Source organism: Lepus europaeus, chromosome 17 (genome assembly GCF_033115175.1).
Source record: "Lepus europaeus isolate LE1 chromosome 17, mLepTim1.pri, whole genome shotgun sequence".
Classification (NCBI taxonomy): domain Eukaryota; kingdom Metazoa; phylum Chordata; class Mammalia; order Lagomorpha; family Leporidae; genus Lepus; species Lepus europaeus.
In genome coordinates, this window is record NC_084843.1 from 51953234 (window position 1) to 51968695 (window position 15462).

Sequence of the window (15462 nt, forward strand, 5' to 3'; positions counted from 1 at the left end):
ACCCAGCAAAACTTTCTGAAAATAATAGTGTTTTCAATGGTATAAGTGGACATTTAGAGTCATCAAGAAAAAATTTCAGAGAGCACTCCCTTGCCCTTTGTTAATTGCACAATCATGCCTTTCTTCTATATTTAGGTGACATTTATGCTTATGGAAAGATAAAATGAATGAAATATCCTTAGGGAAAAGATTCAGGTCTTTTAAGAATTAGACCACTCATGGGCTTTTAAAGGATTAACAAAAGTAGATATTATACTATAATACTTTATAGCATATTGTTAGTGTCAGATGACCCTTGGTACAAATATCTACTTTTTAATTAATGATCTTTCATGGCAGAGGTCTGCCCCACTAATGTGATTATTCATGCTGATCTCAGCACTGTGAAACCAAACAAGGGCCACATGAAAACCTCATGAATGTTTCAAAATTTAACTGTTAGGCAAACATTCAGATAATACTGATGAAATTTACTTTATTTCTTAATTGTGGATGGAAGATTAGAACTAAGTGCAAGTCTCATCTGCTGATGGGAATAGCCAGTTCCTAAATGATAAAAGAATTAAGAAATACAATTGCTATTCAACCCTTACTGAAATAATGGATCTAGAAAATGATGAGCAGTGGGTTGTTAACAACATGAAAACAGAGAAAACCGGACATTACTTGCCTTCAAATAAAATTATACAAAACCACCTATGAATTGTTTTTGCTAGACATTTGAACTGGCTCGTCATCAGATCATTCTTCTAATACTACCAATTTACTGAAAATACCGAATACAGAGGAACAAGTAAATGACATCACAGGAATGTGAGCAGCAATCCAGGTAGTGGAGAGTCTGTAGGACAGAAGATATAGACTCTTTAACAAATAAATTGCTCGGAAATAAATAAAATATATATCCTACTGATTAAAATTACTTACATACAATTCAATGAAGACATCTTACTTGTACCCTACTTCGAACAAACAGGCAAACAAACCCAACACAACACAAAACAGTTACAGGAGCATCAGCAATGTTTGAGCACGGGCTACATATGTGATGATAACTAATATTAATTTCTGGAACCTGTGAATATGTTACCTTTCTTGGCAAAAGGGACTTTACATATGTGATTGAATTTGAAATTTGTATTAAATTAAATTGGAAGTAGGGAGGATAGTGTGGATTCAATGTAATCATAAGCTTTCTTATAAGAGAAAGAGTAGACAGGAGAGTGAGTAAAGGAGCGAGAGCTTTGAAGATGTTGCAGAGTTGATGGAGAATGAAGCCATAACTATATCAATTGTCTTGGGGTCTGCTTTGGAAATCTCTTATTGTTCTTTTTAATATTCAATGGATTATCATTGTTCATTTTTGTTAAGTAATAAATTTAGAATGAAACTCACTTATGTAAGGATTTTTAGTATATAACATATATGAGTAGTAAAGTGGCATTTAAAATTATTTGGGATTATTATGTTTAGTAAAAACAAATTAGATTTCCTTCTTATAACAAATTTTAAAAATGATTCTAATTTATTAAGAGATCCATTTCCCATCTGGCTCAACATTTCCATTGAAAACAACTAGAAAAGCTGGAAGATTTTTTTAACCATGTTTGAAAACTCAGCTAGCAAAGCTTTAAACATTATGGATCCAAGAGGCAAACATTGCCTTTGGAAATGCATTCTACCTATAGTAATCTACCAGTTTGGAAAAGGTGGTAAGAGAAGCTGAGAAGTAGAGTTTTGGTGGATATATGGAGCAAAGAGAGCAAAAATTAGAAATGAAGAGAATATAATAAATCCTGCCAGTATGTGTTGAGACTCCAAAGGATTGCATTTTTTAACGTTTTTATTTATTTATTTGAGAGGTAGAGTTACAAATAGTGAGCAGGAGAGACAGAGAGAAAGATCTTCCATCTGCTGGTTCACTCCCCAAATAGCCACAATGGCCAGAGCTGTGCTGATCCAAAGCCAGGAGCCAAGAGTTTCTTCCAGGTCTCCCACGCGGATGCAGGGATCCAAGCGCTTGGGCCATCTACTGCTTTCCCAGGCCATTGCAGAGCTAGGAAGAGGAGCATCCAGGACTCATACTGGTGCCCATATGAGATGCCAGCACTGCAGGCAGAGAATTAACCTACTGCGCTACAGCGCTGACCCCGGGATTTTATTTTAAAAGAGATCATCCCTCACATGGACTGAATTTCATTTTCAATTAATTCAATTTCTGGTAGATTTATGTTATCTATGCATAATGTGGTTAGAATACTCCCTACAGTAAAACAAAGTCATGCTACATTCCAGATTATATCTACAGGTTTTTTTTTTAATGACCATTATTTATCACACAATAAGAAATGACAAACTGGAAGATAAGTCAAAAGAAAAAAAATAAAAAATGAAGCAAGAGAAACAGGGCAAGAAAAACATGAGCAAAGAATATGAACAAACAGTATATGAATAAATGGATATGGGAGTATTCAAATTGCGCTTATGAAGGAACTATGAAATTTGATATTTTCAATTGTAATATTGGCTAATAATAAAAAGATTTATGAACACCCTTAATAGTGAGGATGCAAGAAAACAGAGCTCTCCATATATGTGGTGAGAGGTTAAATTTGTAAAGCCACTTTGTATACCAGATTGGCAAAATCACATTCAATGAATGTGAACTATAGACTAATTATAGAAAACTGAGTTTTTAGAATAAAGTTGTAGATTCTCATGTATCAGTTATGTTGAGATCTCTAAAATGCATTCTTAATTTTAAAAGTATAGAACAATATGAATAGCATACTATTTCTTTTTTAAAGGAGATAAGCTTGTAAATATATAGACATGTATATGCATGTAAGAAATTGTAAAAGAACTAGAATTTAAACTATATATATGGTTTACCTTTGGGTGGTAGAGTAGAAGTAGGAATTGGCTAGGATGTGAAAAGGACATTTTATTCTCTGTGTTTCAGATTTATGTTGGTTTTTTACAACATGGATGTCTTCATGAATTACCTGTACAAGAACAAAATTGTTCACTAGTTCATTCCCAAGAAGGGCCGAGACACATTTTGTAAATTAAGTACAAGCATATAAACTTGTTTATATACTAGCATACTGACAGACAGGCACTGGGATATCAACCAGCTATTTACAAGGAAAAGGTCAAATAGAAAAAAAAAACTAGACAAACTCTCAATCCATAAAATTAAGTACTTTACAAGTGAGTTGCTACCACATTTTAATTTTAAGTATAAATGAGTTTTAGCTGAAAAGTCATTTATAGAGTAAAAATCTGGTGTTGTGCTATAACATCTAAAATTTTCTGCAAGAAAATAAAATTGATATCATGAATTATGCATACATACCACATTTTAAAAATATTTATTCAGTTTAATTTCACCAAAGTAACAACACATCAAATCTTGGATCATTTGTAATTTCGGAGGTTACATTATATATATTTAAACACATGCACATACACATAGACATATTTGCATTGGGATATATAAAACCTTAGAAGATTTAGTCTGCTTTAATAATTTCCCCAATTTGCAAAATATGAAAGATAGGTTGTATTAGTCAGCTTTTCATTACTACAACTAAAATATCTGAGAGAAAAAAAAGCTAATTAGGAGGAAAGAAGGTTTATTATATGTTTTGCAGGTTCTCAGTCCTAGATTTGGTGGCTGCATTAATCTGGTATCTGGCCACATTTATCTGGTATCTGATGATTGACAGAAAGTGTGTGGAATAAATATCATGTAGTAAACCAGGAAACAGAGAGGGAACAAATGAGCCAAAGTTTGCTTACATAACTAGCCCTCTCTTAAGAACATCTTCTTAGGGCATGCCCCAATGGCCTAAAAAAATTTGACTGGATCCACCTTATACATGCTGTAATTAAATCAAGTCTCTACTTTTAATCCATTAACCATGTGATTGTAAAATAAATTGAAATTATATTTTTGCAAAAATAAAAGAAGGAAGAAGGGGGATTAAGGGAGGGAGAGAAATAAGGAGGGAAAGTATGATTATCTTCTTAGAATTGTACCTATGAAGTGCATGAAATCTGTTCTTCTATTAATAAATTTTTTTTAAAACTTTGGGGTTCAAGCTCCTGGTAAATGGAACTTTGGGGGACATCCAAACTATTTTTCAAAGCAAAACATTGGTATAGCTGTACTTCTGACCATTTCAGAATTTTGCCCTAGAACATCAGCATTTTCGCACAGGTGTTTCTTGTACAACTCTAGGGGGGCACCATTTATATTTTGGTCCATGTGATTAACAGAGTTGTGCCTTGCACAGCCCATAGAGCCATTAATGGAAATCATGTTTTCACAAGTGATGCCATAGCAGGATCTGATTATTATAAGTATGATATACTTAGAAAGATATTTAAAGAGAATCATAAATATACCTAAGTGGCTACCTTGCCCAGAATCATACTTTGGCAGTCTTTCATAACTCAAAATAATACCACTTAAGGTTAGCAAATATAGAAATTTGAAACCTCACTAAAATAGGTGAATGTCAACCAAATATAATTTCATGTCCTAAGTACTTATTCTTAAAGTAAAAACAAAACATCTTTTTCTTCCTTACTTCAAAACCCACACAGATAATGAATCTTAATGACACTATACTTAAAAATTCTTAGCTTTTGAGGGAAAAATACCAGATAGAAACATAAATTTTATTTTATTTCTTTAAACTGTAAAGTTATGGTGTCCTGAATAAACAAAATATGATACTTATGTAAACATTCAACCTTTTAAGGAAGAGAAAGCTGCAAAAACAGCACTGCGTGTCTGATCATGTTTTGGAAAGGAGGAAGGCGACTGAAGCATAGCTACAAAGATATCTTTTTTCTCTTCAGTTTACCCTTGAGATGTACCTATCAAAATAATCTAAACTTATCCAGATGATGTTTTTAATCTTGAAAAAAGGCTTTTTTTCTTGTTGGATGATCCTATTAGCAAACTGCTGGAAGGGAAAATCATACAGGGCATAATTTGTAGCTTGACCTACTCACATTGGGTGTTGCTAAAGAAAATCAATCAGAAATTGTTGTGTTAAAATAGCTCTATCTACTCTCCCTGGCATGTGTGACTAACTGACTTTAGAATCTATCATTTAAAGAAAATGGTTGACGCTTGGATATACAATTTATCAAACTTCACTCTAGTCCTTTTTCTCCAAAGCTTAGAAAAATAATCATCCTTCCCTAAATATAAATCTTTTAAGAGAAATTCAAGGAATCTGTCTACAGCAAAATAATTGATAAATGGCAGGAGCATAATTTAAAGATAGTTTCCATCACTGATCACATGGCACCTCAGCTCCTGAGCCTGTCACTCAGGTCTCCATCCCGTGGGCCCTCTAACTTCAGTCTAGCTCTTCTGGGCCCAGCTTTCTGATTGAACTCAGTGGGTCTTTTTGTAATTACAGTTCTCCTGCTTCCTTCTGCCTGGAAATAGGAGGGTTTTCCTACTTCCTGAAATGCTCTCCAACCTTTTTGCCAAGCCAAACCTATTATTCCCTCACAGCTCAGTTTACAGACATTTCTCTTAGAGACACACACACACAAAAAAAAAAAAAAAAGAAGAAGAAGAAAGGAGAAAAAAAACACTTTCTATGATACTGCTTTTTATTTCCTTAGTGTTAAATATCTTGTTAAAGAATAGTTTTCACATATTCTCTTAGAAATTATTATATAGTTCCATGAAGTCAGATAATTGACATTATTGTTTCTCTTGTTTTTCTCAGCATAGGAACAATATAATGTCACCTAATGTTTAATAATTATTCACTAAGTTAATTAATACAGATGAAGTAGTTTTATTAATTTCAAAATATTATATTTTTAAAATACTATTTTGGTGTGTAGGCTGAAAAATCTAAATCAATCTGTTAAATGATCAGTTGGGTGAAGGTTACAATTAAGATACCCACATCTCACATCAGAGGGTCTGCATTGGATGCTCTGGCTCCTAACTGCAGCTTCTTGTTAATGCAGACCCTGTGAGGCTGCAGTGATGGCTGAAGTGGTTGGTTCCCTGCCATCCGGGAGGAGAACTGGATTGAGTTCCTGGCTCTTCGTTCCAGCCTCAACCCAGCCTCAATCATGCAAGCATTTGGGAGTGAACCAGCAGATAGGAGCTCTCTGTCTCTCCTTCTCTCTCTTTTTAATTGTGACTACATCAAAATTTAGAACTTCTATTGGAGGAAAACACCATACTCAAATTTAAAAATCAAGCACTAAAAATAAAATGTGTAGTATAAAAGACAGAAAAGGCATAATAGTGTTAATATCCTATGTAATAATTCTTACAAGTCACTAAGAAAAACTATTCTAATGGAAAAGCTAGCAAAAGACATTTACATGAGAAGATATATAAACAGCCAATAAACTTGTGCAAATATTTTCACCCTTTGTATAACAAAAAATGCAAATTGCACTAAAATTATCAGACGCTCAAACAAACATTAAAATAATAGCACTTTATCTTATGAGAGTGTGGCAAACTGGCACTCTCAACCACTGCTGTCAACGATGTAAACTGGTAAACCTTCCAGACAGCAGTTTTCAAAGATAGTTCAGTTTTTTTCAAGTGTTACGTTTTGAGTCATCTTTTGTTTTCACTGAGTTTATCCTAAGTAGGTTGTCAAGACAGTGTTCTGAAATACAAGTGTATGTATTTGCTTAAAATCAAGAAAAAATATGTGAAATCCCTAGATTCCTGTCATTTGAAGGAAGTTAAAGAATTAGCAATGCCTCTCTATAATACTGTAATCATAATTGGTATGTATATGCTGTTATATTGATAATGGAAAGTTATTCACTATGTTATTTATGCGATAGGAGGCTACTAGTTTGTCTATTGAGATAGTATAGAGAATAGGTCCTGAAGGACACACATCAAGTTATTAGCAGTGGTCCTCTGATGTCAGTAGTATGCCACATAATCTTTGCTTTCCCTTTACACTTGTCCATATGTCCAGAAGTTATTTTTTGCAATCAGTATGTATTACACCATGCTGCTGTTTCTTGAAAAGTAAAGGCTTAAACAATAAAAAGTTTTACTTCATTCTCTTTTGTTTTCCTTATTCAGCAATATTTCTTTTTTCTTGCCTATTTAACTTTAGAAGATTGCATAACATTATGAAAATGTCTGTTTTATTTTTGAAGAGATGCATTTCATGTTTATGTGATTAGGCAGTATTTTTCCTTAAAGAAAAGGGCTCTGTTGCAAATGAAGATTTAATTGTTACTTGAGGATGAACATCTTATTATTCATGAGTTGTACAAATCATAAAAAATATCCAGGATGATCACAGTAAGACATAGAAAATAAGGACTCTGGTTACAGAGATTTGCTCCACTATGTAAGATACTACCTTGCCCAAAGATGGCAAGATGTGAGGCAAGGCATGGAGCCTCAGACAATCAACATGTCTCCACTCTATGATTCCACACCCAAAGAATCCCCTAGTAATCCAAGCTTCTGGTTCAAAGACAACATGATTTTTTCAGTCCTTTCTGGGTTGTCTAGACTTGCCTAAGTAAGATCAGGTTCAGTAACCCACGTTTGAAAAGAGACATTTTCAAATCAAAATATGTTCAAAGGGTAGTCCCTTGAACTTTTTAGAACCAAAGAAGAAAATATTCAGGGTAGATATGCCAGCTGCCTTCAAATGTAAGACACTGACAGGATTAAAAAGGGGGAGGGAGGGAGGGAGGGAGAGAGATTGATTTATGTTGTCTTCATAACCCCCAGACGGCAGACTAAAGACCAGTGGATCTTCTGGGAGGAGATTTTTTTGATTAAATAAACACAATCACTTTCTAAATAATAGATGTATACAGAAATGGGAGGGATATGGCAAGGCAGAGGCTCATGAATTCCTCACTGTTACACTACCAACTCTGACTTAGTACAGGTCCTGGCAAATAGGCAGCACTTGATACATTTCATTGAATTGAATCGAGAGGAAGTATGTTGTATCTTCATTGAACATATTTTGAGTTTAGCAATGTGATTTTTGGTGAAATTTTGTAAAGTTGTTTAAAGCATTGGATGAGACATTAAACTAGATGATGTGTTCCAGATTTTTCTAGGATTTTCGAGGACAGTTTAAATTATTTTGTCCTCTTCTTCCCATGATTATACTTCCAAATGTTCTTCTCATTAGTAAAATCCAAAATTTATGATGAGCCAGTCTTAGTTTGGGTAACATAACTAATAGAGTGACAAAATGGATTCCTTTCTACAGGCTGGAAATTTTGTTGGACTGCTATAGTTGGAGTGGAGCGAGAAATATAGTTGTTTATAACTAGGAAGTCATTTGCCAGAAGTATATAGCCAGCTCTATCTTGGCAAATGCAGACTTACAAGTTAATAAATGTAATCAAATGTAAGTCAAGAAAGACTCAGGGGTAATGTATTTTTATTGATTACTCCCTTTAAAAGGATTTTGGTCACATTTCTGTAGTATTGGACCACATTCCAATGTTTCAAGTTTGATTACTAGGCCACCCTGATGGCCTGGTGAGTGTTTGACAGATGGCTGAGAATATGCAAGGAAGTATGCATTGTGCAGAAAACCATGCAAGTGAAGAGTCAATCAAGAGAGAATAAACATGCTTAGAAAGAGGCCACCTTATTGATATTCTGACTACAGAATCTGGCAACTTTCTATGCAAATGATGCAGCTGCATCAGCACCGTTGACACTATAGGAGTGAAGAGGAAAAAAAAACAACAAAGTTCTCTGTGGCAAAATAACTCTGTGATCAAGGAAATAATATAAGGGTAGATGAGGTAGATGGTTTTTAGTTTGCTTTTTTTTAAGTTGCCTTTTTTCTTCCATTTGCCTGGAGTGCTAATGACCATGGCAGCAGAAGCAAGTTTAACTGATGAATATGGAGTTTCATAGCTCCCAGAGCACAGCTTTTGGACTAATAAGAATTGCGATAGGAACTGCAACCTACTTTCTCTTATTTCAATATTTGCATGCCTGGTACACACAGTATAATATAAATGCACCAATAGTGATGGTGACATATTTATTCTCTTTCTCTCTCCTCAGAACCAAAATGATAGAAATATTTTTCTACCTTATTCAATACACAGTCACTTAAAGAATTAGAGACTTTCACTTAAAGAGATGAAGTATTTTAGATGGGAAAAAGAAAAGATACTTGCAGCTAACAAATAAATACAAATATATTGCTTCACTTAAAGACTGAAAATATGACCTGAATTATCATTTTTCTCAGTTAAAAGCAAAAATATATTAAATAAATATCACATGTGCGTTAACATTCTTAATCTATTGAAACATATTTCTTCCCAGTGGCCTTTCCTGACTTTCATAGACTGTGATGAATCCTTCCTCCTATAGAGCACTGTTCTGATTTGAACTAAGGCATCTTGCTTTACAGTGTTCCTCTATATGTAACCTAAGTCCTGCTTCTAACTTTTTCTTAAATTTTTTTTAGTTGAAGGGCAGACTGAGGGAGAGACAGAGATGGATAGGAGATATGCCATCCCCTGATTCACTCCCCAAATGCTCCACACAGCCAACACTGAAGCCGGGAGCCCAGAACTCAATCCAAGTCTCTCACTTGGGTGGCAGGGAACCAGAGACTTGTCCATCAGCTGTTGCCTTTTAATGTATACATCAGCAGGAAAGTGGAATCAGAGACAGAGCAGAAAGGTGAATTCAGGCACTCTAATATGAGATACGAGCAGCCCAAGTGGTGTCTTAAACACTGTGTCAAACACCTGCCTTTGCCTCTGCCTTTTGAAACACACACACATACACAGTTGATCCCTAGGAGATTGAGGGAAATGCCAATTTTTGAACTTCTTTCTTTATAAGGTCAGCCAAGAAATTATACAAAGGGCATCCACAGAAGTCTGGATATTCCTCTGACCAAGTGTCCTCTGTTTTTTGTTTGTTTGTTTGTTTTGACAGGCAGTTAGACAGTGAGAGAGAGAGACAGAGAGAGAGAGAGAGAAAGGTCTTCCTTTTTCCAGCCCTCTGCTGGTTTTAAAAACATGTGCACAAACCCTTTAGTACTTTCCTTGAAAAGGTAGAGTTTGCCAGCGCAGCTCACTAGGCTAATCCTCCACCTGCCGCACCGGCACCCAGGGTTCTAGTCCCGGTTGGGGCACTGGATTCTGTCCTGGTTGCTCCTCTTCCAGTCCAGCTCTCTGCTGTGGCCTGGGAAGACAGTGGAGGATGGCCCAAGTGCTTGGGCCCTGCACCCACATGGGAGACCAGGAGTAGCACCTGGCTCCTGGCTTCGGATCATTGCAGTGTGCTGGCCATTTTGGGGGGTGAACCAATGGAAGGAAGACTTTTCTTTCTCTCTCTCTCTCTCACTGTCTAACTCTGCCTGTCAAAAAAAAAAAGAAAGAAAAGGTGGAGTTTACGTTCCCTTTCCTTGACAGTGTGCTGAGCTTACTGTCTTGCTTCTAGTAGATAGAATATGGTGGAAATGATGACATGTCCTGACCAAGGTTAGAATATTAAAAACAAAACAAAACAAAACAAAAAAACTGTGGCTTCCACGTTGGTTGTTGTTTTTATTTTTATTTTTTTAAATATATATTTATTTATTTTTCACTTTATTAGAAAGAAGGATTTTTCTATCTACTGGTTCACACCCCAAATGCCCACAGCAAGTAGGGGTGGGCCAGGCTGAAGCCAGGAACCTGGAACTCAATCTGCATCTCCCCAAGTACTTGAGCCATCACCTGTTGTTTCTCAGGATATGCATCACCTAGAAGCTTGATCAGAAGCTGAGGAGCCAGAACATGAGTCACTCTGATACAGGATGCAGGTGTCCCACATAGAATCTTAACTGCTGCACCAAACACTCTCCCCTCGGTTACTTTCTTGCTGTCTCTCTTGAATCGTTGGCATTGGGAGACGCCAGCAGCTATGTCGTGAGGACACTAAGGAGCCTCTGGAGAGACCACTGGAGAGATCCCAAGACCCATCCATCCAGTGTCATGAATCAATTCAGAAGAGAACCTTCCCTTAGTTAAGCCTTGAGATGGCTCAGTCTGACAGGAAGACTGCAATTTCCACAAGAGTCTCTGAGCCAGAACCCACCAGATAAAGCATTATCAGGTTCCTGAGATACAGACTAGAATGTTTCTAAATATTGTTGTAAACTGCCACATTTGGGGTAATTTGTTAGGTAGCACCAGGTAGTTAATGCATTTCCTATTCACAACACCAACAAAAATCCCCCTTTTGCACTATATTTTAATCACCCTCTAAATGCTTCCTTCTTTAACAGTCCTTCATTTTCTCCTGCCTTGTGTCTGGTTGCTCCCACATACCCCCACTTGGCCTACTCGACTCTCTTCACTCACAAAGAAGCCTCTGAAATTCCATTAAAAAATCCAATTCTCCACCATCGATGTCTCATCTCTCAAGCCATTGCACATAATAGGTACTTGGTAAATATTTCTTCATAGAATAACTAAATTTCAATTTATTTTGACTTGTGCAAATAAAAAAATCATCCATTGGAAAAATATTTTCTTAACAACTCAGAATAAAGTTATAGAGAAAAATGCATAAGTGCAGAAGCTAAGCGTGTATAAAAGAGGACTTGCTACCGATAGTTATAACACTGCATCTGGTGCCTGAGCCAGGAAGATATTGGGCTTAACACACTGACTTCTGGAACAGGAACACATGTACATTCTAATTCCAATTGGACAAAGCCGCAGCACAGTTAAAAACTCAAGTACTTTGCCCTAAGGAACTATGCCAGGATCAAGATCTCTGTTTTCTAAATGCATTTTCAGTTCTAGATGTTGCCTGTAATCTCCAGGTCAATGTCAGTTGCCCCCTGATTATTAAGATATTTACTGAGAAAATGCAGGATGCCTGGCAACATTGTAGGTACTCTGGGAACTGACTGCTATTCAGGCGGTTCGTTCATGTACAAGTTTTGCTTTTACTTCTATCGTGTGGCATTGCTGAGCCAAACAAGCATAGTTACTCATAAGGCTAACAGCCCAGCAAGAGAAATGGACATATGTTAGTGAACCCACTGATATATAATTGAAAATCAAACGGTAAAGAGAACTAAGATTACTATAAAGAGGGGTACTGGATTTCTCTAATCCTGGAATCACTGTATCAAAGAAGTCTACTCTGAGCTAATAATCTTTGAGTAGAGTCTAGGGATAACATTTTAACTAGGCAAAAGTGTTGGACAAAGGAAAGTTCAGTTGAGCATTTGCTCTATGTCAGGCCTTATCTAGGCACTTTAACTATTAACACATGTAATCGTCACACAAATGTAGGAGATAGGCACCACTTTCAATCACATTTTAAAGACATGAAACTCAGGATTAATATTGACATCCTTAACTGTTGTCTCAAACTCCCTCTGAAAAAATGTTGATTAATTCTTCAAGATGCAAAAAGGAGCCTTGAATGAGAATGTTTAGACCTCTTTTAGGTGAAGCAGCACATAATAATATTGATTATCCACAAAAGGTTCAATAGTTAAAACACAAACAAAACAGGACATGGTTTAACTTTATTACCTTCCAAACATGCATTCTAAAAGAATAAAGTGTGATATAAATAATATTGTGATAAAGTTATTTCAAATTATTCATCATTTTCGCAATCTTTTCAATTTCTTTTTTACCCAAGAACTCCATGATGTTCTTTTTTATATTGATAACAAATATGTATGTTCCAGTTTATATATTTTATGAAAACACAGATACTATACGATGTATTAAATTAGAGAGAAAGGAAAACAGTTCATGTTTCCTTATTAAATTATGAATTTTTTGAAATAATATTATCATTAAATGCAAATAAGCATAACTGATATAAATGTAAATTTTTCCAAACTTGAAACAGTCCTTCAGATAAACTCACTGGCAGAAGTTCTGAACAGTTAAGTGTTCTGTTTTACAAAATGAATGCAGTCACCTCATCAACATAATTAGTTATCTAGGTAAAAGCAATTACAATTGAAGAGAGCTTTTTTTCGGATATATACTTTAAATAACTAAATAGTCCTACATTAAATATTTGGCCAGTTGCTTGCATGTCTTCTGTTTGCTAGTTCTATTTCTATCCTTTTCTACCCCCACTTTATGCCTAAGAAACTCGATGTATATGGAAACCACCAATGAAATGGGAACATGCAGATTTCAGCAGTGCCAGGGGCTTGAGTTGGAAAATAGTGCGGCCAGCTCCTTTCCTGTGGGGTCACTGACTGTTGGGGACATCCCGTACAGTAGCTAGAGTTCCTCTCCTGTCGATCAGCTGTTTCTTGGTGTTCTGGACATTGCTCTTTCCCTTTTGCCCTAAGGAAAATAACAGATAGGGTGCTGCACCATCACCACTAACTGTCCACCAAATCCACTTGCGCCTTTGTAAACAATTTCTTTATTGAACTCCACTCTACTAACCAGCTTCATTTAGAAGAACCCTGCTTTCTAGTAACTGATACCAGGAGTGACCTTGGAGAACTGATCCTCAAAATGGGCTCCTGAATTGGGTTCTTCACATATGCATGTGGTGTCCAATGTATAGGGAAGGAGTCACTGTCAAGGGTGGGGGCCGCGATGGAGCGCTGAGGACCGGGTTGACTCTTCGGGCAGTTGACAGAAGAGGGTTAAGTAGGAGGTAGAGCAGTATGAATGTGTCAATGTGGATATGCTTACTTAGAACTTGGGATTTCATCATATGACTTAAGCACCCAGGAGTGGCACTAATAGTCTGGCTAACTAAATGCTGATTTCAGTCATAGCCTACAGTCAGTTAGGTTGATGTGCTAGAATTTCCCCAGAATAATGGAGAGGAAGGATTCTGACAGTTCAGGGAGATAAAACTGTAAAACCTACTTAGCCATTTCCTAACCAGATCCCTAGGAGATCATATCCCTAACCATATCCCTAGGGAGACCTAGAGGAAGCTCCTGACTCCTGGCTTCAGATTAGCCCAACCCCAGCCATTTAGGGAGTGAACTCACAGATAAAAGATCTCTATCTCTCCTTCTCTCTCTCTCTCTGTAACTCTGCCTTTCAAATAAATTAATTACTTTAAAAAAAAAAAAAAAAAAAAAAAGATGAGAGCACCAGCAGATTCAGTGTCCAGGGAGGCTCACCCTTTGCTTCATAGCTGGTACTTTCTCCTGGTTTCTTCTCTTTAGGGAAGGGGCAAACTAACTCCCAAAAAGCTCTTTATTAAGGGCACTAATCCTACTCTTAAGAGCTCTGTCCCAACAACCTAATCATCTTCCAAAGACCCCACTTCTTAATGCCATACATGGGGGATTCAGTGTGAACATGAAATTTAGAAGGTCAGACCATGGCTACCTCCTATCAAGAAGTAAGCTAGGTAACAACTACAATATCAGGAAAATAGAGAGTGCTTCATAAATTTTATTTTCTTTTCTCTTGTTCAATTTGTATTTCAAAAACTCAACCCATTATAAACACTGAAATAAATGTCCGTGTTGGACCATGCATGGAGTTCTAATTTTAAAAGCTTATGCTCTATTCATTGCTTTTTAAAAAAAAAATCTGAATATCAAATTACTGCCCATGGGATTGCAAAATATTTTTATTCCTTTTATGGTTAGAATGCTCTAAGAATTTGGAAGGGGTCCCACTTCTGAAAGTGATTGCAATAAATCCAAAATGAGTAAATATGGAAAATATTCACATTCAACAGTTAAATTTTGAATAAGAGGGCTATATAGTTAATTTTATCCCTTTCATTTCTACAAATCCCAAAAAGAAGCAGTTTGGATAGGAAGAGGCTCCCTGAATCATTTCTAATGGGATACATCAACTCAAGTGTCACCCAAAGATTATTCTGAACAAATGCACATATTGTTTGACTTTACTTGGAATAAACAAAAAGCTTAAAATTAGATTATTGCTTAAACATAGAGCCATTAAATTAAAATAAGGCCAGACATTTGGAATTAAATCAGTTTAAGATAGTCACCTTTCATTAAATCATGGCTACAATATTTGGATAGTTTTATTAGCTTTATGCCACAGTCATAAAAACTGAGTTAAAATTTCACAGTAAATGCATAGTGCTTTTACACAAATTCACAAAATCCATAACTTTAAACAAACACATTTTACATTCTAAAAGACTCCAGTAACCACTAAATCACTAAAAACAAAAAGAAAAAAAGTATAAAGTTTTTTTTAAGTCATTTAAATCACTATGGACCTAATTTTCCCTTTCAAATTGGGAAAAAAAGTATATATATTGACAATAATTCAATGCTGTTTCCCTTCATTTCTCTCATTTTTTTCTGAAGTCTCCAGCCCTATATTACTATGAAAGTTCAACAAATTTAAACTGATTTAGAAAAAGAAGCTTTATTTATAGTCTTATTTGTGAAGAATGACTTCTCAAAAAACACATTTTTCAGATTAAAGGAA

At 35.8% G+C, this 15462-nt stretch overlaps 1 protein-coding gene across 3 annotated transcripts in view; it reads left to right on the forward strand.

The window, feature by feature from the left end:
- CABCOCO1 (ciliary associated calcium binding coiled-coil 1) overlaps positions 1 to 15462 on the forward strand; it is a 114535-nt gene that overhangs the window by 29176 nt on the left and 69897 nt on the right. The window contains exon 6 of one of the 3 annotated variants that reach the window (XM_062214684.1): positions 6013 to 6061. The exons of the other annotated variants lie outside the window; for them this stretch is intronic. Within the exon in view, the coding sequence (XP_062070668.1) occupies positions 6013 to 6021 (9 nt within the window). The 3' untranslated portion in view covers positions 6022 to 6061. Of the gene's footprint in view, positions 1 to 6012; positions 6062 to 15462 lie in introns of those variants that run through there. 3 annotated transcript variants of the gene reach the window in all.